Below are 23,230 nucleotides of genomic sequence, written 5' to 3'. Positions count from 1 at the left end.
GAAGAAGTCTAAAACAGCAGTCTTGTTGTTAGATAAGCTTATGCTCTGGCATAACATAAACCAGAGACACCCTGTGTCTGTCACACATGATCTGCATGACAAACACGTTTACATGACATTTCCATTTTCTCTTTTGGCTGATAGTCTTATCCAGGGCAACACAAGAGACAAATATATTTAGACTAGCCAATGCCAAATTGACAGGTGTCACACAAAATAAAATTACTGAGGATTGGCAGCCATTTTGAACTGCTGTACAGCTTAAATTGTCCCACTCTGAAAAAAACAACAAAACTAAAATGTCTTGAGGAAAGTGTGTATGCGTGTGTGTGTCTTGCCATCAGGTACCATTTGCTCAAGGTGACAGAGCAAGGCCCTTGTGAAATGGAAAAGCCTGGCACCAGCCATTCATTTCCTCTTTTTAGCACTACTGCTGTGCATTACAAAACAGGGCAGCTGTGAGCGAGTTGGTGTCGAGTGGCTTGACTTTGGTGCAAACGCTCTCTTGCTAGTTTTTCTTCTGCTCTGCTCTTTATTTGCTCTCTCTTTGCCTGACAACACCCTCTGAGCAAACACACTTGGAAATGTGCTTTGCCGATTTTGCAATCTTGTTTTCATCTCACACAAAGTATTTGGTATTTTAAATCAATAATTAATTTGTCTCGTTAGTAACATGAAAGAAAAAGACACACAGGACCAGCAGAAAGGGTTGGAAAGAAAAGAGAGGAGGGTTAATGTGGTGAAGCCTAAAATGTCTGCCTGCAGTTCTAAAGGTGGACAGACAGCTTATTTTTCTGCTATACGTTCAGCCAAGTATCACAAGACAGCGAGACAGGCAGCGTGACAGTGAGAGAAAGAAAAGGAAATGAAGGACATAACATAAGGGTGCAATAAAACAAGAACAGGAACGAAAGAGAGCAAGGGAGAGAGCAGAAAGAGAGAGAGACAGAGAAGAGATGATTACGTAGATTGCCTGCCTCACCCCCCTTTCAGCCTTGTTTTTTTCCCCCAGCTTCCTCCTCCTCCATTATTCTCCCAAGAAGCATTGCTTCTCTGCACGAAACAGAATTAACCAGCACAGCCCTCTGCAACACTGCTCCCCCAACGCAGAGGAAATGCTGCGCCCCATTGGAGCAGCTCCAGAAGTCCTGCACCAATAGGAATGCACCGATGAGGCAGGCGTCAGAGCGACTTGTTTTTAACCCTGTTGTGCAAGTCGGACAGCCACACAACACACAGCAGCTGCAGAGGGGACGGTACAGAGTGGAAGGTAGATGGACTGGTGCTATATCTATTCCCGAAATAAAACGGAAAGGCAGGGTGCATCTCAATTCAGTCCCTCACAGAACACAAGAAATCAGGAAAATAATCTACATGATATATATTTTTAAAACATTATTACTTTACATTATGCAAAGAAAATAAAAATGTATACACATGTATAGGTGTGACTAAACAGCTTAATATTTCTATATAACACGACTCAGAACTTGACTTTATAAAACAAAAGATGCTTCAGTTGCTACATGATAATACAATGCAGTGTGGTCAAACTACAATTCAGAGAAAAAATACAATGGATTTAATATTTCTGATCCAAAGAGGTGTAGATCCACACTGGCTTGGTTGACTTGATCACATACGCACATCATACATGAAACCTTATTAACATATCAATAGCTACACCTGCCCTCCATGTAATGATACAAAGTGTCATCAGCATGCAAATGAAAAGCTTAAAAGGACACGGTACCCCCCCCCCCCCCCTATTACTCACAGCAACACCCCCTGCTCCCTCTTCTCCAACCTTCTGCACCAAGACAGAATCCTGTCTTCTCTTTTTGGAAATGGGCCAATATCCTGCTTCACTCTTCTTTTTTTACAAGCACACACACACAAACCAAGCTTTAAGTTATGTTCTGAGTATGATCCAGAATACAGCGCTCACACATTCTAATTATGTTTTCAAGGGCATGTCACTTAACAGTTAAATGTCTTGGTTTGTGAATGTGAAAGACATACTTTATTTCCTTAGTAAACAAAAAACTGGGCCAGGCTAACCTTGCATGTCGGCACATTCCTCAGATCCTCAACGTTTTAGAGGCCCATATTGGGAAAGGGTCCATCCTACACACACACAGAGACAGAGACAGAGAGAGAGACCGTCCTCTTTCACCAATCGTAACTCAACACCCACAACACATGTATCTCACTCAAACACATAATCTGAAGCTGCTTGAGAGGCCTGGAAAACCAACATGGCGGGTCAGTTCACGAACAAGCTGCCAAGCAGTTCAATCTTAGCTTTCCCAGGGTGGTAGGTTGAGTAAAGAAGGCACGTCAGGGTCAGGGGGAGTTCTGGAGGGGCTTATGTTTCCAATGGTTCTGAGAGGCCATGTTTGTAAGTTGCAGCCCACACAGTCTATTAAAAGATGTGAAACATATTCAGAGAATGTCAGTCACAACCAATGAAAACAAGGATCAGTGCGCTGCAATCTGGCTTCCAATATTATCATCCTGTCATCAAATATAAAATGTTGTGCTGGCTGAACGCCCCCAGCAGGGCACAGGTGTAATCTTTGTTCTCATAAAGCAAGGTCGACAACGGAGAAAAAAAGAGAAGAAAAAACATACTTGAAGCTCCAAATATTTTTTTGCAATCTCAAGTTTATTTTAAACCCGTTTCAAATTGGTTGGAATGTACTTGATTAGTGAATACAGTACTTTCAGTGAGAAACCAAGCACCAAATATGACAGATTCAACCTGACACCAGATTTTGTGATATTAATGCATTAAATCCATTTCAAGAAACGATTTTTGAATGGGTAGAAAGAGTAATATGTCTTAAGTATGCCCAGCTGAAGTTATGACAAGTCAGACACAAATATCACTGCAGGGAGGTCATCACACATTCATTGACCTAACATGTCTGATATAGCAAAATAACGTCGTTCTCTGTGCTTGCTGTGTCCACTGCTCCGGAGTCTGGGCGCAGCACAATGCGAGGCTACGTGGTGCAGCAGAGTGGAGCACAGCTACTCAGGCGACGGTGAGGGCAGCCATTCGTGCTCAGAAAACGCGGGGTCCTAATAAATATAAACCTCACCAAAAAAAAACCCTACACAAGTAATCTCCCAGCCATTTCCAAATATAACGTGCCAACTGTGGTGGTCGCTAGCTGACAGTACTCGGTATTTAATTTAACCACGAAATTAATATCAACTACACTGGAAATGACAAGGCAGCTTAATATCGAGGCCAGGTCTTGATTCCTAAAATCAATCTAATAGAGGTGAAGATGTAAATATAACATTCTCTTATAATCAAGAAATGGTCAGAATTATCAAGTCACGCAATGGTCTTTAAAACACAACAGCTACAAGGTCTCTAACTTGGTCGAAACTTGTGATTGCTGCATTCCTACTCAACAATGCTACTCACACGTTGAAATAAAAATGGAGGCTAAAAAAGGAAACAAGAGCTCCCCTTTAAAATACCACCCATTTCTCTTAACCGCCACAGAGGTTGGGGGTTGGTAGGTGGGGGAGGTGAAGAAGAGCAAGTCACTACCCAACTGATCTGGTTTTCTGATTGCTGAATATCACACACACAGGGAAAAAATAACAAGCACAAATAGAGAAAACACCATCCGGCTTTCAGCTTGATTCACACGCCTGAGCGAAGTTAGGAATGTTGCCAAAGACAGATGCACTAACATGATGTAGCCAAACACCTCCATGATGCAGACACTATATTTTTCATAAAACTAAACGTATTAGTTCAGAATTCCACTCCAATAATTAGTTTCGCTTACTAATAGGCCTTCAGGTGTAAACATAGCGAAAGGTTCATAGAGCGTGTGCTGTAAAGTACCGGTTCAAAATAAGGACAATCAACTGGAAAACATCCAAAAAGTTAGCTTAAAGGCTAGTATAGCATTTGTTGCCTATGACTTATCTGCCAACGTTAATCAACACAGCAGCTGGTTGCTTAGCAAACATGAGTCGTCAATAACGATCTAATTACAAGTTGTGTCATGGATAACTTAAAAAATTCGACAGTTTCGTCAACCCAGTCCAACATTTAATACACTACTGACAAAAGAACAATGCCCAAAAAATAGGGATTCTAGCAAAACAACCTTAACGTTACGTGCCTGATTCTGAACTTCCTTGCCAAAGAGATGGGTTGCAGGTTTACCTGACGTTATTCTATGTTAAATTTAACATAACAACAACTACGCAACAAACGCAAATTAAGTACCTATAATGTGCTGCTGGTGTTGTTTTGATAGTTTAACGTTAGGCTAAATTAAGCCTCTGCGCAAACCCATTATTGAAACTTGCTCAACTAAACAAGATTTATTTATTGATACTTCAAACCCTACACGAGTTTGTAGCTAAGTGGAGTGGGGGCATAACACAATATCGCTCATGTTATTTGGTGATATAAAGTTATAACGATATCCAAGTGAGACTGGTTTATTTTTGGTATAAAATCTGAAAAAGAAAAACTGAACTGCAGGCACTCCTAATGGACCAAACGTTACACGAGTCAAACTCTTGAAAACTTGCAGAATGCTGTGGAGAGCTTTTGGGACATGGTTGGTTGGAATAATGTTATTACATTGGCTATAATAAAAAACTAGTAGTGTGGTGGATTCCCAGACTAACAAGCTAGCTATCAAAAACAACACGAGGAGCTGATCAAAAAGTCATGGAAGATCAGTCCAGACACAGCTAAGAGCAGCACTGCAAGACAGACCATCAACATGGGGAGCTTGTTAGCCAGTCAAGTGGAAAGATAGTGAAGGCAACCAACTTGTTCTAATAAACTTAAGTGGACGCTAAGCAGTTAGCCAAATTGGTTAGCTTCATGGCTACGTTTGGTTGACTAAAAACATGATCAGTTATATTTATGTTACTGCCTTTATTTACAAAGGGTTATATTAACAAAGATTCAAAGTACTCACCTAAAGAGGCATTCCAAACTTGAACAAACGAGGCAAATGCATGTACAGTGTGAAGTCCTTAGAGTATCCAAACATCAAATCCAACCAGTAGGCCTGTTGGTCGGCCTCGGATTCTCCTGTATCCTTTTCCCTTAAAAGTAGCTCCCTCTCCAGGGGTAGGAAACAAACTTCTCAGCGTCTCCCACGCATAGGCGGAAAGTTAAATTCCCTGTCCTGTTCAGGTGCACTGCATCCATTGAGTGTCTATTATAGATCCCCGGTGGATAAATCCATGTATTTTAGTGTATTGTATATATACAGTCGCTATTTATAATGGGGTATATGCTGCTGTATGTGATACAGGGCTCTGATTCTGTCTCGGGTCCTTACATTCGCAGAGGCGCCCATCCCCCTCCTCACCGGCATCGACCGCGGGTCCCAGCGAAACTGACACACAACCACGCCACGGGGTTTCCCTGGCGACAGTGCAGGGGCTCTCTCGTTGGGCGGCCCTTGCTGCGATGTCCCGCCTCTCGCCAATGATTCGACAGCACTGTGTCAGTCATGTTACACACGACATATACATGTAAGTCTTTGGGTAAATTCATAGGGTAAATCAGAGCGTCGACGTTTTTTCTCCGTCAACGACGTCAAACGGGGCGGGCACTGCTTTGAGGAGGGGTGCAAGATGCCATTATGATATGCGTGTACTGGTGGTTGCAAGGAGGAGAACGGAGAGAGAGTGGCTGGATTCGGGAGACACTTTGACACCCGACAGAGGATCTGTACCATCAAAGTTTCTGGAAATGCTCGGTATTAAATGCAAAATGCCATGGAATTAATTTGAATTCGTTAGTGGGATTAATGCTTTTTATTTGAGGGTTATATGCATCTATTTAACGTGGAAGGAGCTTTCATACCAATACAAAATAGCAACCGTTAGCTACACGGGGTCTCTGGGGCCCAGTTCCAGGGACACAAGAGGCAGGTTAGCCCACTGGGTCAGCCCCACCTACCGGTATGTCAGATGAATGGAGGATGAGGTGTCGCTCGGTAGCATCTGGTGAGGGGTTGGAGAGGGAAATTGACCAGTGCTCCTTAGTTGCATCTACTTATAACTGCTCCCTTCTACCTCTGTTCCTGCTGCCGAAATCAGTCTATTCCTACTCCCACACTTTGCAGACATAATGAATATGAATACCTCCATCAGTACTGCTCAATAAAACAATTCCTGGGAGTTGTACCAGAGGAACTGGCGAAAAAAACGAGCGTAACCTTTGCTGTGATGTTAGCATTTATATAAAGAGAATCGAGACGCAGCCCTTGTTTATTGTTAATTATTTTTAAAGTTATTCGCGTAGCTACCACGCACACTGGATTCATAAGCAAAGCGGACATGTTATTTTCAACAGATTTTTGACGTAATGGACTGCGATATTTATAAACAAATATTCATAATGACGCGATCGGTTTCTTGTCCTGTCATGAGACTTGAGGGGCAACTTTGATTGGCTGTGGTGATAAATGCCAACGTCATTTGTTGCAGAGGTCTGACGAGCAGCGAAATTAGGCAGCAGAGTATTAAGTGTTGCAGCTGTGGGGCTTTTATGATTCAAGACTCTTCTTAAATAGCTTCAAAAATCAAAATCTGGAAACATAATGAAGGTTGTACTTGATATATTTACGTATGGATACATATGATATAGCAGAACAAAGTAGTGATACGGATGTGATTTAACAGTATTACACCAGGTTAAATTATAGTGGCACTCGACATAATATAACGTGCTGCCAAACCATCATAATGGTAGCATGTTATGGAAGTAATGAAAGCATTCAGATACACATTGCCATTAATAATGAATAGGTGTAAACACAATATATCTAAGCCACTGAAGTAAATGTATATTTTTAAATCGATGGATTATATAAAGGCTAACACCTACGCCCCACAGCACAAAGCTATTTATGTTACATGACTCTTTGTTTAACTATACTTATAATTTCAACAGTATATACATATTGTTTATGACTTTCCTGTCCTTTTTGTGGCATCTTCTCGGTGTGTTGCCCTAAATAACCACGAAGACCAGAATCATTTCCGACAGCACGTCATGAGGTTAATATTTAAAAGTTTCCCAGCCGGACTCCCATGGTAGGCAGTGGCCATTTTCACAATACTGCCATTGTTACTGCGGTGAAAAAGCAATGTCATATGGCCGGTCCAAACCACGCACTGCAATATGGCAGTGTTCAACCCTCCCCCACATTGCTTTCACTGCCACAGCTCCAGTACCTCTTTCATATGCATTATCTGTATGTTCGAGTCTGTAAGGTAAAAACACGATTCAAGATGCTTGTTACTTAATCTGGAGGCATTTTAATTGTCTCCATAGTATTAAGCACTCACACAAATTACTGTATAACATAGGAGGTATCAAAGTGTCGACATGTTACTAAAATTGACATAACTTTGGGGGTCTGTTCAAATGTACATTTCATATTGCATACATGTCACCGCCATTTTCTTTTAAAGATATGTTACAAATAAAATATTTGACGTTAAACTAAGAATTCTGGGAGTGGCAGCTCATGCCCACAAATATGTTAGTGAAAACAGCTCAAACATCATTCTTTGTGTATTAAGATTAATAGTGTGCAAGACTATTTACCAAGTCCATAATAATTGTCATACACAATTATCTGCATTCTGTCAAGTGAATTGATCAACTTCATTAGTGTAAACTATCCCCACAGGCAGTCAGAGTGCAAAACGTGAGGCCCAGCACAAACCTTTAATACATGACATTGGGGTTCCACTGAACCTCTTTGCCCACCATCAAATTCTACCAACAAATACAAAAATTATAATTAAGGATCTTCTTCCTTTTGCACAAAGAAAAAACAATACAACAAAGCCCAGTAACTTTGCATACTGTTTAGGATGGCACACCACAGATTATACAGTATATGGCCCCCAACACGCATATGTATACAAAATATATCCATTTATCAATAATGAGTAATGTTATTGATTCTACAGGATAGGGATCTTTGGGAGAATAGTTGCATACACACACAAAATCATTTAAACGTCAACAATGAGCGTTCACATATTATCAGTTAATAAGTTACTCTTCACTCAGGAGTAGTGAATCCAACAGGGAAATACTACATCTGCTATGGGTATAATTATAATTACAGTATGTATTAGTCTACGGTACACTGCCCCTTGAATAAGCACAACTACAATATTGGTCAACCACCAACAACACTTTTTTTACTTTGCCATATCTGAAACTGGACAACACACTTGATGTGTTTGAAAATGGGTTAAGATTCTAATAATACTTCTAAGTAGGTGGCCTGTTTGAAAAGAGAAATGTCACCAGAAAAAGAAAATTCAACTGCCTTTGCCTCGTTCTCCTGTGAACAACCACACTCCTCCTCCTGCTCTTAACGGCCGACTAAGCAGCTCAGACAAAGAATGAAAGGGAAACCAATGGCTGAGGGTGTTTGTTTTCTGGTGTTTGAACATGTCTTGTTTTCCCTTGTTCTTTAGGTCTTTTTAAAAGGTTGTTACACGCTTGCATGCCAAGACTCTCCCTGCCACTGAGAAATGCTGCCTTCTCCTGGGTGCACTGTGGCACTGCAGAGCAATGCCTCCCCACAGTGGGGTTGTGCCCCTCAGAGCAGCTTCAGACTCCCAGTGACATTGCTCACCATCTCTTCCTCGCCCATGATGGCCAGGACAGTGCGGGACCCAGCCTCCACCTGCCAAAAAATTATGTCTTCATGTCAAGGCACTGGGCAACACTAACACATTCTAATACATTTTTTAAACCAAATATATATATATATATATATATAAACACCAGTAATTTGACTTTGAATATTTTGCAAATAACTACTGGTGCCTGCAAAAGACAATTACACACAAGATAGCTTTGAAAATGTCCACACCTGGGTAAGTCCTGCATCTTGGACCAGGTAAGCGGGTAGGCTGAGGCTCATGGCCAGGGCCTGCAGCTCCAGTAGATGAGCCACGTTGGTGCCCTGGACTACCACCTTCTTGGCTCTGTATCCACACCATGCACATTTATTTTTCATCATTAACGGTAATTAGAATAGACTTCATTATTGAACAATATTATAAGTATTGGAACAATGATTGGGAAAGAAAAAAGCTAAGGTAGCACAACTGTCCTGACACAGTTGAAGAACTGCATTACTTTTTTTTAATTCAAGAGACTCAAGGGTGACAAGCGCAAACACTTTAGGAACTGGAGCATTAATGGACTAACATTTTGGATTTTTGCAAACAGCAGCAGTAGAAAATGCTTGCTTCTCCTGAAATGATATGTGATGTTGTACAGGTCTTACCCACTGTGGTCCCACTTCCAGGCCATCTCCCTCCAGCTGTTCTTCTCCTGTAGAGCCTGGTACAAACCCACAGCAGCATGGCCCACCTGGGCTGCCACCTGCACAAACATAGCACTGATTTCACTACATGGGAATCTTAATGAGTTTTCAGCCGTACTGCAAATGGCCTTTATGTGCCGTTTCTGACCACATTCAAATATAGTTACATACTGTACATTTGTTTTGTAAATCTTACTGTTCCTACTGTGTATTGCAACAATTTCCCTGGGGATAAATATAGTTCTATCTTATCTTATCTTATACTGAAATTGGAAAAACTAAACTTTTTTGTCTATTTGTTTATCAAAACAAAAACAAACCTAAAAACAATATTGGCATTGTTTTCACTACAATCACTGTTTCAGTACAACTGATATGAGCATCAACTACTCCCACTCAGCGCATAGAGCACAAAACCTGGTAGGTATCAATTAGTGCAGTCTTTCTCAAAGAATGGTCCGTGAGCGATTGCTAGTGGTACCACCAGACTTTATTTTCTGCCAGTGAAACAGGAAACCAACCAACCTTTCCAACACCCATGGCAAGGTCCATGTTCACCACAAACACCATCTTGAACATTAGATCATCGTCTCCCTCCTCCTGAGGGTCAGAGTAGACAAAAAGAGACACTGAGATTTGGCTTTGGACAAACTCCACAAGGTCTAATGTACCAATGTGTACCTGTGGGGACTAAGGCTATCTTATGGGCACCTCATTCTCCAGCTTGTTGAAGTAATACATTGCCGCCTCCTCGGCAGACACGTTCCGAGTGTGTAGAAGTGCCTGAAGTGATGAGAAACACATAGAACAAAGCAGTTAATAATAGTGTGACCATACCTACTATTCATTTTGGCTGACAATTAATTATCTAAGCAATACATGTATTCAGTTAAACCCCTTTCTTGTTTTCTACAATTGGTTCACTCATACTGCTAAAGGCCCTGTCACACATATCCGTATGACAGAAACGTATGACGGCACATACGAAAATTTGTCAGAGTCCAAATACGTCCAACTTTTCATTGGATCGGAAAAGTGAACATATACAGATACACATGTCTAACGTATTGATAGCGCATCACTTCCTAATACAAACGAATACCCAACGAATGTATAAGATATACAAAAATAAGGCGAATACAAAATATCGGCAACACGCTGGTTTACGTTGATAAACGTAAGGTATAAGTAGTATTCGTTAAGAGCAGGCGGTGTTACGCTGGGGTGCAATGTTCAAAATTACCGGACGTAACCGACGTGTGCGTCATAAGATATGCAGACATTACGTTACGTTAGACATACATGAATACGGAATACGTAGGTGAATACTTACCTACGTAAATATAGTACGTGAATACCTACGTGACTACGTTAGAGGTACCTTAGATATAAGCTATGACGGTGAACCCTACAGCCAATTTATTGATAACGAGTGGATACCCTATTCCTGCCCTATGTTAACATTATGCCTGACGACGGAGTAACTTATTAAACGTGTTTCTACAGTACAGCTAGCGTTCAGCATTCTAGCCGTTCTCCAGCATCAGTATGACGTGAACCAGGTGGCACTTTTCCAGCTCCGTTGGCCAGAGGCTCTGATACGTTTTAAATAAGTAAGTGATACGCTATCAATGTTTGACATACGTATAATAATTCGTTATGTATACGTCAGCTACAACACCGCTGTGGAAAAGTTGGACGTATTTGGACTCTGACAAAGTTTGAGCTAATTTTCATATATGCCGGCATATGTTTCTGCCATACGGAACTGTGTATGTCTGGCGTGTTCGCCGTATCGTCTGCGTCCTTCAAACGATCACAACTCACCCTTAATTTATATCAACCTATTGCGATATTTCGTATGCGCCGGCATATGTTTCTGTCATACGGATATGTGTGACAGGGCCTTAAATTAATAGCCTAGCTACGACCTGATTCAGATGCAGTATCAAAACAACATTTCAGTACTATTTACAGCAATACTGTAACAATTCCACATGCTACCCAGTCTTAATTCCAAAGGAAAATATAAAAGTTTATCCTGTGTGAGCAGCTAGTTACCAGTGGTATGAAAGGTGATGGTTACCATACCTTGTACATTTGTATTGAAAAAAAACCGACATAAATGTGTGTAGCTGTTGCGCTACAGTATATGTTGATTGTTAATAAATATAGGACATTATTTTAAAAGCTCAGAGTTTGTCTTATATCTAATTAAGTAGGTCATTTAACATGCTATAGTGCTGCTAATATGTAAACTAACATGCTTTAGTGACAACATATTATAGTAACATGCTATATTTCAGGTATATAATTATGTTCCTTTAAAGATCATTGTAACTGATATAACTGAATAATAATAATAATAATAATAATAATAATAATAATAATAATAATAATAATAATAATGTGATACGTGGAAACAGTTACTTTTATTGTACTGTATAAATCTCATACTGTTACAACCAATAATCTAAACAGGTGTGTTCAACTTTCCATCACAATGTCAGCTTAGTGACTAAACTGATACTGACACTGTAACAAAAAGATGACTACGCCTTAGTCTTTTTTATTTAGCTAAGGCTGTAGCCCTGTAGCGTAAGTCAATCCTGGTAGAAACTATCCCTGAGGACACATAGTATAAACCATTTCTGGAGATCATCTAAATGATCTTATGCTACAGCTATAAGAGTATGATTTTAAAAGAAATGTTATAATGACATATTCTCTATGTAACAGAGGTGAATTGGAATGTTTAGCATAAGAGCTGTCAAGTATTGCAGTGTTCACAATATATAGTATGGATCATTGAAGGTCAGCAATGGGAGTATTCCCAACATAAAATGACAAGTGCCAGTCAGTCAAGGTATAATTAGCACAATGAACAAATAGTTACCTCCCAGGAACCTACAGTTATATTGTAGGCAGTGTTTGTGACACAGATCAAAAATATCCATGTCTATATTCTTTCCAGACACGTTTTATTAAGTATTATTTACCATCAAGTCAGCTGTACAATAGCTTACAGAAAAATGCAATGTTCCCGGTCATAATGATCAATAAATGTTTATGTAAATGTGGCCTTAATGCTGAAACCAGCTGCCCACCCTGAGTGTACTGCCCCACCTGTTTGGCTGCCTCCTCTGGGATGTCCAGCTCTCTGAGCTGCTGCAGAAAAACAGGGTTGACATCCTGAGAGCCGGAGTCTGTGCCTGACTGCTCTGAAGGCTCCATTCTTGACTGTAATAGGGAAAACAGTAACACTGAACACCCTGCTCAACACTAACCCACATGAAAGAGGATACCATTGTGATAAAATAATTGACCACTTTAGACTAAAATTGACAAAAATGTACTTCGGGTCCACAATCGATATTATTTATATCAATGCCTGTGTGCAGTTTAGAGAGTACTTTATTCCTCAGGCTATTATATTCTGAATGCCTCTGAAAGCTAACATAATTATTTGCACATATGGATGGGTGAATGGTTTACTAGCATAAACAGTACAAGTTAATATAATAAACTCAGGCCTGCAGCCTTAAAATAAACACTTTAAAGCTGGATTTTTACACGAATGGTCTCTACAGGTGAACTGTCACAATGTATTTTAACCTAGTTTAGTTTATTTATTGAATTGTATAATTTCGCAAAACATCGTACGTTCGTGTACATTACTTTTCCAAGCAAGGCCGGAATACAAATTGAATGGAGTGCGATATGACGTTTTCTTCATGTGCGAGAAGGTAATATGAAAATAATGAAAGATAACGCTACACTAACCACTAATTACAAAAGTGTAAGAGAACAATCAATAAATTAGCTAACGTTCGTTCTAGCCAGGTTACTTACAGCTGTTAGCTCACCACATACGTTAGCTAACGTTACACACGCAAATTAGCATCGCAAACAAAGCAGCTAACGTTAGCAACGTTTAGCTTTTGTTTAGACTACATAGCTATTTCAGTAAGAACCCAAATTGCAATAAGATGCTTAGCGTCAATGATTTCTTAGCAGTTAATTATGTTCAGGCAACCTTTATTGCTCAACAGCTGTTGTCTCAAAGGTAGATATCATTAGTCGCTACCGCTAACTGACTTGCTTCAGTCCAGCCAGTTGCCCGTAGTTACCCTATGGTAGTTACCTGTTCTGCGCAGCTAGCTAGACAGCAGCAACAACGACAGCGATTTCCCCACTGCGGTTTCCAGAAGTCTCAATTTTCACCTGCGACGGAACAATTTCTGTTTTCTGTGCAATTACATTCAGTGGGATTCCCGACTGTACTGTCTTCAGCCTTACTCCATTTTGGACCCTTTGTGTTTGTTGCCACAGGATGCTGCCTCTTGTCGAGTAGGCTATGGCGTTACAGATTTTCTGGTGATATTAATTATGTGGTGGAGATGATATGAGTCTGCATAATGCAGGCATACCCGCTTTTATATACAGGATGACGAACGCTTGGCTATGGAAAATATAGCTATATAATCTCATTAACATAATTTGGATTTTTTAAAATTACAATGACAATCCATTACACTATTTTAAACATGTGCACAGGCGACAATGTATTTTACTTGTTTACCCTGTTGCAGCTTAATAACAATGAACTGTGTAAAGGTCGGTAGTTAATAAGTAGGATACACAGTAGGTATATATTTGACTCGGACTACATCTCAGTGGTCTCGGCCTCATGAACACGTACAGCACCAGATTATCTGGCCTGCGGATAATTTACATCAGAGGGACCCTGTCCATTATACAGCTGGGACCACCAAGCCCCGATACACTCACTTACACACGAACATCTTCAGGGATTTTAATGTGAAAGTTATTTTTTCACAAGAAAAACAGAAAAAATAATTTCAATCATTTTAAGAATACTTTATTACATCAGCATCTGTGAGAATTTTCACCCTCTTATTAAACAGGTTAAATCACTACAGTTACATTTTAAATCAATATGTACAATGATATTAACACACAAAATAAGAAACATCCTTAAAACTGCTCATTGCAGAGCCTGCTCTACATTGCCACATTTATACAGCCTAATAACAGATATAGTTTTCCCCTTTAAATGACTTGTCTTCATCATCACTGAGCAAAACAAGCCATTCATACGAGTCATTAGTTGCTTGTGTGTGTTAAGTCATGTAGTAATAAACCTACGGGCTACATTTTGACATGCTGAGCCTGGACCCCGGAATGACACACATTAGGCTCAACTGACACACATTAACACTCTTCATTCACTCTCATCTTTTTTGGTCTCTGATGACTAGGGCTGGGTATCAAACCTCATTACTTTTTAAATCCAGACTACATTGTGTCTACAGCACTAACTTGAGTAATGACAAACTGTTAAACATCAAAGTTGGCACAAAGTCTGTATCCCTGTCGATTTGGGTTTCCCCTTGTGTTTACCTGAAACCAACCACTTATCTCTGCCATGTCTAACCATAACCCAAATGTTAACCTAAATTAAGCCCTAAGGCCAACAACCAAGGGCAGTGCTATGAGAAACAGAGACCTCAACATATTGTATGTCCAACCATTCCCAGCCCTACTAAGCCCTAGGAAGCCATCTCAGTCTTTGTCATTTAAATAAGAAAAATATCAGCAAACATTAGCTCATGTATAAAAGGGCTCTGTGCTCTAACTGAAAGCAGAATAGTGACAAGATCAATGATACCTACTGAACCAGTAGTAGTAGAATCAATATATAACCTGTATGAACCTGACAAAATTAAATGCCATACAGACCTTCAGCACATGAAGCAGTGCCACCTTGTGTTACATACAAGAACTGTACACCAACCATTGATGTCAATACCAAGAAACCTCAACAGTACCATCGCCTCAGCTGGTAGTGAAACAAGGTGAACCATGATTTTAATACATTGTTCAAAACCTAAAAGGAATGTTAAAAATGTACACAATTAAAAGAAATATGACTGACTTACACAATAAAACAATGGTGCACACTAAGATTCCACCTTAAGGAGTTTCTTTATGGAAGGATTTTTACTTTTCCTCCAACATCTTTCCAGTGACTTGTACACTATCGACACATCCACATGAATAAAAGCAAAAAACAAAAGCAGAGTAAACTGTTATTCAGTCGGGTTTTTAGTACCCTAAAATCATCATAAAAGGTTATGATTTCCAATCTCACAAAGAAAAACTAGAAATGTCATAAATGTCTGCATGTGTTCGTACCGCTGCAATTGAGAATGTCTAGCTGGTGCTGCTCTGTGTTGATGAGGGCAGATCTGTGCTGCGCTGCTGTACTGGTAGTTATAGCTGGTTGAAATGTACATCCCAGGTGTTAGTCAACAACATCATAGGAAAAAGAAAGGACAGTTGGCTGAGGTAGAGAGTGGCAGTGACTTATTAAACTCTCAGCCATTGGCTTTAAGTAGAGGGGCGTATAAACAATGTTGTGACCAAGGTTTCATTGTTAAACATGTGTCCAAAGAGAAATAATATGGAAGCTCATTTACTTGTTTTGTGAACACTGCTGACTTTACCATTTACAATATAATAATCAGTTACTTTAATGCTTTGTACTAGAAACCAAAACAATACAAGGTGTAGATTGACAAACAGGGCAATGTGGATAACACACACACACACACACGAGAAGCACACAAGGCATAAGAGGTACCGCTTCATAAAATTCACTCCAAGGGACAACAGTGACATCAAATCTCTTTAACCAGTCTTCAGATCAGATCAGATGACTGTAGATCAGCTGGGTTTTTTTTCCATGACAGCTTCTATGTAAGACCGTTAGGTTTGACGTCCACAGCACATGTTATGTAGAGATGAACACAGAGATACGTTTTTGTCTCTTCATAAAGTAAAGGGAGGGACAGCAGGCCTGACTTTTACACATCCCCTCTTTCTCAGTCCAGATTTGTTCAGGGTCCATTTGCTGTCCTGCTTCTACTGAGTGCTCAGAGTCACTGATGCATCCTTATCCAACATCAACAAAGGACAGAAGGCGCTTTGAACTTCAATGTCAACCTGAATCTTCTGATCCTTAGCGTTGAAAAAAGCTTCTTCGACAACCCACGGCTCCTTGACTCCAAGCCTAAGTTTGTCAATTGATCTCCTGCTTTTCAGTTCAACTTGCAGGGTGCAAGTCCGTTAATTCACCTCCCAGTCCCAGCCTACTCTGTTTGCCATAGCTCTGGTGGGTGTTTCCTCCGTCATAAGTCAGTGACTTTATTCTCCACAGCGGCTGCGATCTGCTGCAGTCTGTAGCCGAGCTGCATCTTCTGGGCCGTGGGGTCCTCCTCCAGGGCTGTGATGATCTGATGACAAGAAGATGGCACAAGCAAGGGTGAGAGAGGTAAAGAGAGATGACAAACACAAAAAACAAGATGGATCATTATCAACAGATTAGTGTTAGTTGTATTTCTCCTTTAAAAGGGTTACACTGTGGGGGTTTCCTTATCCAAACTGAGGATCAGAGGATAGAGAGTGAAACGGATTCTGAGACAAATGTGTGATTTTGGGCTATATAAATAAAAATGAGTCTGTACAAAGTGTCTGTGGAAGTATTAATTCTTCAATGTTGTCTATGATCTGAAAACTCATGGTATCATATGGTATGTATCAGCCTGATCATTTCTTTTCATTTGACAGATTTAGCTTTAACTATGTGGACAGTTATTTTTATCCTATATGACTGAATGAACTTTATTATTAGTTAAATTCAATTTACAGGGCATACGATTATATAAAAACAAACAACTGTACAATACAAATGAAGATGCTGTTTTTGTACTGTAGTTTTTCGGTTACAGATATAGAAACATACAACAAGTCCAAAAAGTCCCAACAGTGCCATACAATAGGGAGTATTCATACATTCATCCAGGTGATGACAATCCAACAACTTCATCATGATTGGTGGATATGCTCAGATATCCCTTTCTGTTACAACTTGTGTTAAACATATCATCCCAAGATCCTTATAACCAAAATAAACTAATGCAGGTAACTACACATCGGTTTAGTCTGGTTAGATCATCTTAAAAGGTATAAGAAGGCTCTCCGTAATGCCAGAGCAGCTTATTACTCTTCCTTAATAGAAGAAAATAAGAACAACCCCAGGTTTCTTTTCAGCACTGTAGCCAGGCTGACAGAGAGCCACAGCTCTACAGAGCCTTCTATTCCTATATCTCTCAGTAGTGACGACTTCATGAGCTTCTTTAACGATAAAATTATAATTATTAGAGACAAAATTAATCTCCTCCTGCCCTCAATTGGTAATGACTTAACTTCAACCTCCGGAATTTTAAAAACATCTGTAACTCCTGAAATATATCTAGACTGTTTTACTCCAATCAACCTTAACCAACTAACTTCAACAATCTCATCGTCTAAGCCATCAACCTGTCTTTTGGACCCGATTCCAACTAAACTGTTTAAAGAAGTTTTACCCTTAATTAACACCTCGTTATTAAATATGATCAACCTGTCTCTATTATCTGGTTACGTACCAAAATCCTTTAAAGTAGTTGTAATAAAACCACTTCTTAAAAAGCCTAGTCTTGATCCAGAGGTTTTAGCCAACTATAGGCCGATATCTAACCTTCCCTTTATTGCTAAGATCCTTGAGAAAGCAGTTGCAGATTTTTTACATAATAATAGTTTATTTGAGGTTTTTCAATCTGGATTTAGAGTTCATCATAGCACAGAGACGGCACTGGTGAAAGTTACCAATGACCTTCTATTGGCATCAGACAAAGGACTTGTCTCTGTTCTTGTCTTGTTAGACCTCAGTGCTGCTTTCGACACTGTTGATCATGACATTCTACTACAGAGACTGGAACATTGTGTTGGCATAAAAGGAACCGCACTAAGATGGTTCAAGTCCTATTTATCTGAGCGATCTCAGTTTGTATGTGTTAACGATAAATCCTCCATGACAGCCAAAGTCAGTCTTGGAGTTCTGCAGGGTTCTGTACTTTGACCGATTCTATTCACCTTATATATGCTTCCTTTGGGCAATATTATAAGGAACCACTCTATAAACTTTCATTGCTATGCGGATGATACCCAATTATATCTATCAATTAAACCAGATGAAACCAATCAATTGGCTAAACTTCAAGCCTTAAGGACATAAAAACTTGGACGTCTAGCAACTTTTTGATGTTAAACACAGACAAAACTGAAGTTATTATACTTGGCCCTAAACGCCTCCGAAAACGCATTTTCTAATGACATAGAAGCTCTGGATGGCATTAATTTGGCCTCCAGCACCACTGTAAGGAATCTTGGCGTCATCTTTGATCAGGATCTGTCGTTTAACTCCCACATAAAACAAATCTCAAGGACTGCCTTCTTTCATCTACGTAATATTGCAAAAATAAGACACACCCTGTCCCAAAATGATGCAGAAAAACTAGTCCATGCATTTGTTACTTCAAGGCTGGATTACTGCAACTCATTGTTATCAGGTTGTCCCAAAAAGTCGCTTAAGACTCTTCAGTTGATCCAAAATGCAGCGGCATGTGTATTGACAAGAACAAGGAAACGGGATCATATTACTCCTGTATTAGCTGCACTGCACTGGCTCCCGGTAAAATACAGAATATAATTCAAAATCCTTCTCCTGACTTACAAATCAATTAATGGTCAGGCTCCAGCATATCTTAAAGATCTCATAGTACCTTATAAACCAACTAGAGCATTACGCTCCCAGACTGCAGGGTTACTTGTGGTTCCTAGAGTCTCTAAGAGTACAATGGGAGCCAGAGCCTTCAGCTATCAAGCTCCTCTCCAGTGGAACCAGCTTCCAGTTTGTGTTCGGGAGGCAGACACACTCTCCACATTTAAGAGTAGGCTAAAGACTTTCCTTTTTGATAAAGCTTATAGTTAGGGCTGGCTCAGGTTTGCCCTGGATCGGCCCCTAGTTATGCTGCTATAGGCTTAGACTGCTGGGGGACACCTCCCTGCTCTCTTCCTTCTCTTCCTCTCTCCTACCCTTCCTCCCCTGTCTTCTTATCCCTTCTTCTCCCTCTCTATCTGTATGCATTTATGTAAATGTATGTTACTAACTCACCATCCGGGGTATCATCCCCGGAGTGTCTGTCTCTCATGTGGCAGGTTGCCACTGATAAAGTTTACGTCAGGATCATGAATCGTGACAGCGCCTGCTGACCTGGTCCTGCTGGATACCGGGAAGCCTTATTGACATTTTCCTGGATTCATCCAAACTTTCTCTTTTTTTTTTCAACACAACATAATTTCTGTCAAATGTTGTATTTGTACTATGTTGTTTATCCTGTACACACGACATCTATTGCACGTCTGTCCATCCTGGGAGAGGGATCCCTCCTCAGTTGCGCTCCCTGAGGTTTCTTCCATTTTTCCCCTTTAATTTTGGGGTTTCTTTTAGGAAGTTTTTCCTTGTGTCCTTGTGTATAATTTGTGATATTGGGCTATACAAATACATTTGATTTGATTATAAATGGCTCAAGACAGTTTAAAGTGTCACAATGTTTGATACTACCAAAGTCAGAAAAACCCCTGACTGAAGGCATTAAACATATTCTCTGAAATAAGAACAAGCTGCTAGTTCCTCATCTACATATTGAGGTATTTACTCTGGAGTTTATTGTAAACCCAAGCAAGCCATCATTGGTAACACCGATCACCATTGTGATCCACTGTGCACATGATCACATCTTTGTATTGGGCCGTGATATACTGCTGAGTCAGACTTAGTGAAAACACACCTGATCGTAGTATTTGTTGATGTACTTGTAAAGCTCGTGCAGTGCGACCAGGTAGTTGAGCTCTCCAGAGTAGTTCTGAAACACAAAGCATTCAGGTTACATGTCCTCCTGTGTGTGTGTGTGTGTGTGTGTGTGTGTGTGTGTGTACTGTGCCTCGGACTCACCCTGGACAGTTCAGCCAGAGCAGAGTTCATCTCCTGGTCACTGGCTGAGATGGTCTGCCTGATGTCCGCATAGTACCTGCAATAATGGCAATTATCATCATCTTCACATGCATGACGATAAGCTGATGAAAGCAGATTTTATACCAAAAAATAGAGCTTTTATAAATGAACCTTTAACCAACAGTATTTTTGATACAATCATTTCATTTTTATTACAGAGCATAAGTATTCGATAATAACATTACAACAATACATTTGGTGTGAAATGTTATTCATATTACTCAAGGAGCTGTTTTAGGCTGCGTTTTAGCCGGCTTAAATAAACGTGAACTCACCTTTCTACCATCTGTTTGTAGCGGGGGATGTCTCTGGCATACAGCAGCTTGTTGATGGGAGAGTCCTGTCAAAAAGAAAAGGGAATGAGAACCAAAGAGAGGAGTAGTCGTCTTTATGTCTCCCGTTTCAATTGTGACTGCAGACTGACCACCACAAACAACTCTTTAAAATAACAAAGCACATATCTAATGGAAAGTGTTTTTAATCAATTCTAATGTGCTTCTACTCGCTCCCTTCAGCCTCACCCGTCCCAGCTTGTGCTCAGCGATGGTGCAGGAGTCCATGAAGGTCTGGGCGATGACGGAGAGCACGGCGTCCACGTGGTCCGAAGCCTGGACGTCAAAGATGAACTGAGGGTTCTTTACAATGTTGATCCAGAAACGCAGAGGGAGACTGGAGAAGCACAGGAAACATTAGAACGACTAACTTGTCGTTTCAAGACACAGCTTGCATCTCTGAAGTGGTTTGAGTTATTATTTAAACATTAAATACAATAGTGAAAAAGGAGTGTTGTTTGCTCCTTAGGTAAAGCAGATGTAATATCTTTCAGGACAAAATCCTTTTAACCCTTCTCCTGTACATCATTCTTCATGTGAGCACCAGGCTCTCTGTGCAAGTTTACACTGTACCTGTTGGTCTTCCAAATGTGTATTGTCTCCGAGTCGGAGATACCATGTTTTCCAGCCTGGTCGTCCAGCAGGTCAAAGAAGTATTTGACGGCCAGCGGGACAGGACGACTGGTGCTGAGGATCACTGTGAACAGATCGTCCACAAACTTCTGCAACGTCCCCTGAAGACGAGGAGGAGGAAGGTGGTTTGTTTGTCAATGTGTTCACTGTGGGCATGTGTGTACCTGCAGCAGGTTTATCTGATTGATGCACTTGGATACAAGACTGTTGTTGCTGGATTCCTATGTGAATTGTTATGCACCAAACACATATAGCTGAGGATCATATCAACAAGTGGAATACATGTCACCAGCTCATGGTCAGGTATGGTACAAACCTCTGTGTGTGTGTGTGTGTGTGTGTGTGTGTGTGTGTGTCTGTGTGTGTGTGTGGTGTGTGGGGTGTGTGTGTGTGTGTGTGTGTGTGTGTGTGTGTGTGTGTGTACCTTCATGGAGAGCAGGCGGGTCAGGTAGATCTCAGGGATGGCCTTGGCCCTCTCTCTCTCCCTCAGGCTGCCTCGGCGGTGTTTGGGCAGCTCTGGCTCCTCGCTGGCTTTCACCAGATGCCACAGCCTCACTCCCCCTTCATCTGCATCCTCCAGCATTGGAGTCTCTGCACAGGTCGATGTTTCAAAAGCTTTATTCAATACAATCCGCTGACCAGCTATACAGAAAGCTCACAATTTTCTTGTTTTATTTATCAAAACAAATCTGGTATAAATGAACATTTTTGAAAATTTTATAAATATTAATAGTATTATAAAAATATTACTTTCAGCAAAATCACTTTGTATTGCTTGAATGACTCAATAACTCTGGATCACCAAGTTTACTTTAAACTGTGCAGAAAGCTGCAACCTTTCAAAGCCTGGGACAAAATCTAGCTCTAACATCCAGGGTCATTTTGTGAAGAGTGATTCAAATCAGTAACATTGAGCCAGTCCAAGCACCCTGTTCCCAGGAAACATCATTCGTGCTGCCTAGATTGACTTTACAGACTATGAGAGAGGTAGGATCACCATGAGGAGAAACTGATTTGGATTTATTGTCACAACAATGCTGTTCTCATGTTAACTCACTCTCTCCTGCCACGTAGTCGTGGTTGTCATGGTGAATGTGTTTGGTGTGGCGAGGGACCAGCGCTACTGTTGCTCCGTCTGGGACCTGATAATCAACACAACATGTACAGTTGGCATTATTCGACCACAAAGCCCCTTTTTACTTTGAGTTTGTACTTTTAGTGAAGTATAAAAACTCTCACCTTGTAGTGCTGCAGTGTGTTGAGGCGTTTCCAATTACCCTGAACCACAGACGTCAAGTCCTCGTCGGACAGGATGAGATGACCGGCAACACCAGAGCGCCACTCTGAACAAGAGACAATACTTATTAAATGCAATATATTTGGAATATGTGCATACACACTTTCAGGTACTTTCCAGTATTTATTCCAGCTGCTGCTTTGGTTAGTTATGGTTCTTAATATTGTCATTTTAACGCAACGATAACCTGGGTGAAACACCGACCAATTAATGGACTTTTATTTCATTATTTTTGTCTTGCAGCATGGGGCACCACAGCTCAACAAATGTAACAGAAAACCCAGTATACCAATTCATAATTTATCTCACTTTACTGTCATATTAGTATGAATAGCAAAAATGCTGGAATGGATTTAAGAATTAGGTCTGTGATGTGGTGTCATGGATTCTCACCAAGGTCCAATGAGTCCACGTGGGGTCGGTGAGAGAAGGAGGTGCCTTTGTAGACCTGATCCAGCAGCTTCTCTTTCACCTGTGTGATGGTGTCACAGTCCAGCACTTTGGAGGGCAGCGGCTGGCTCTCGTTCACTCCTCCACCCTGCACCAAAACATTCAGAGTCTGCAGAAGAAGAAAGAGAGAGGTCAGAGGATGAAAGAGGAAATAACGCAACTT

The 23,230-nt window shown here is 40.6% G+C and overlaps 3 protein-coding genes across 12 annotated transcripts in view; all 3 read right to left on the bottom strand.

The window, feature by feature from the left end:
• Positions 1-5,471, bottom strand: part of setd5 (SET domain containing 5) — a 39,938-nt gene extending 34,467 nt beyond the window's left edge. For 4 of the 9 annotated variants that reach the window (XM_029432600.1, XM_029432597.1, XM_029432599.1 and 1 more), the window contains exon 1: positions 4,974-5,470. The gene's annotated coding sequence lies outside the window, so the exon portion shown is untranslated. Of the gene's footprint in view, positions 1-982; positions 1,323-4,973 lie in introns of those variants that run through there. The other 5 variants (XM_029432594.1, XM_029432598.1, XM_029432604.1 and 2 more) reach the window with 4 other exon arrangements.
• A 1,141-nt stretch (positions 5,472-6,612) lies between these two features.
• Positions 6,613-13,764, bottom strand: LOC115008780 (probable peptidyl-tRNA hydrolase 2). Of its 2 annotated transcripts, none has more exons than XM_029432605.1 (7): positions 13,519-13,764; positions 12,501-12,614; positions 10,086-10,157; positions 9,900-9,974; positions 9,336-9,433; positions 8,916-9,030; positions 6,613-8,726 (listed from the first exon to the last, which is right to left on the bottom strand). In XM_029432605.1, the coding sequence occupies exons 2-7, from the start codon at positions 12,606-12,608 to the stop codon at positions 8,640-8,642; spliced, it is 555 nt and encodes a 184-aa protein (XP_029288465.1). In that variant the 5' UTR covers positions 12,609-12,614; positions 13,519-13,764; the 3' UTR covers positions 6,613-8,639. The 2 variants fall into 2 exon arrangements, with proteins under 2 accessions (XP_029288465.1, XP_029288466.1); XM_029432606.1 differs by lacking the exon at positions 13,519-13,764 and adding an exon at positions 13,411-13,518.
• Positions 13,765-14,240: 476 nt separating this feature from the next.
• plxnb1b (plexin b1b) overlaps positions 14,241-23,230 on the bottom strand; it is a 108,584-nt gene continuing 99,594 nt past the window's right edge. The window contains 10 exon segments of the mRNA XM_029431107.1: positions 14,241-16,693; positions 20,132-20,206; positions 20,296-20,371; positions 20,631-20,695; positions 20,877-21,024; positions 21,261-21,421; positions 21,745-21,911; positions 22,378-22,462; positions 22,560-22,663; positions 23,011-23,176. Of these exon segments, the coding sequence (XP_029286967.1) occupies positions 16,589-16,693; positions 20,132-20,206; positions 20,296-20,371; positions 20,631-20,695; positions 20,877-21,024; positions 21,261-21,421; positions 21,745-21,911; positions 22,378-22,462; positions 22,560-22,663; positions 23,011-23,176 (1,152 nt within the window). The 3' untranslated portion in view covers positions 14,241-16,588.

This window comes from Cottoperca gobio, chromosome 5 (genome assembly GCF_900634415.1).
Source record: "Cottoperca gobio chromosome 5, fCotGob3.1, whole genome shotgun sequence".
NCBI classification, from domain to species: Eukaryota; Metazoa; Chordata; class Actinopteri; order Perciformes; family Bovichtidae; genus Cottoperca; species Cottoperca gobio.
The sequence above is the reverse complement of the archived record's forward strand: the minus strand, read 5'-3'. Positions and strand labels throughout refer to the sequence as shown.

Bases quoted from the DNA above. Each gene is read 5' to 3' on its own strand.
- LOC115008780 (XM_029432605.1), bottom strand. From the start codon at position 12,608: ATGGAGCCTTCAGAGCAGTCAGGCACAGACTCCGGCTCTCAGGATGTC. The intron at 9,975-10,085 runs GTGCCCATAAGA...TCTGACCCTCAG, and splicing joins TCAACAAGCTGGAGAATGAG to GAGGAGGGAGACGATGATCT. The intron at 8,727-8,915 runs GTGTGGACATTT...ATTTTTTGGCAG, and splicing joins AAGATGCAGGACTTACCCAG to GTGGAGGCTGGGTCCCGCAC.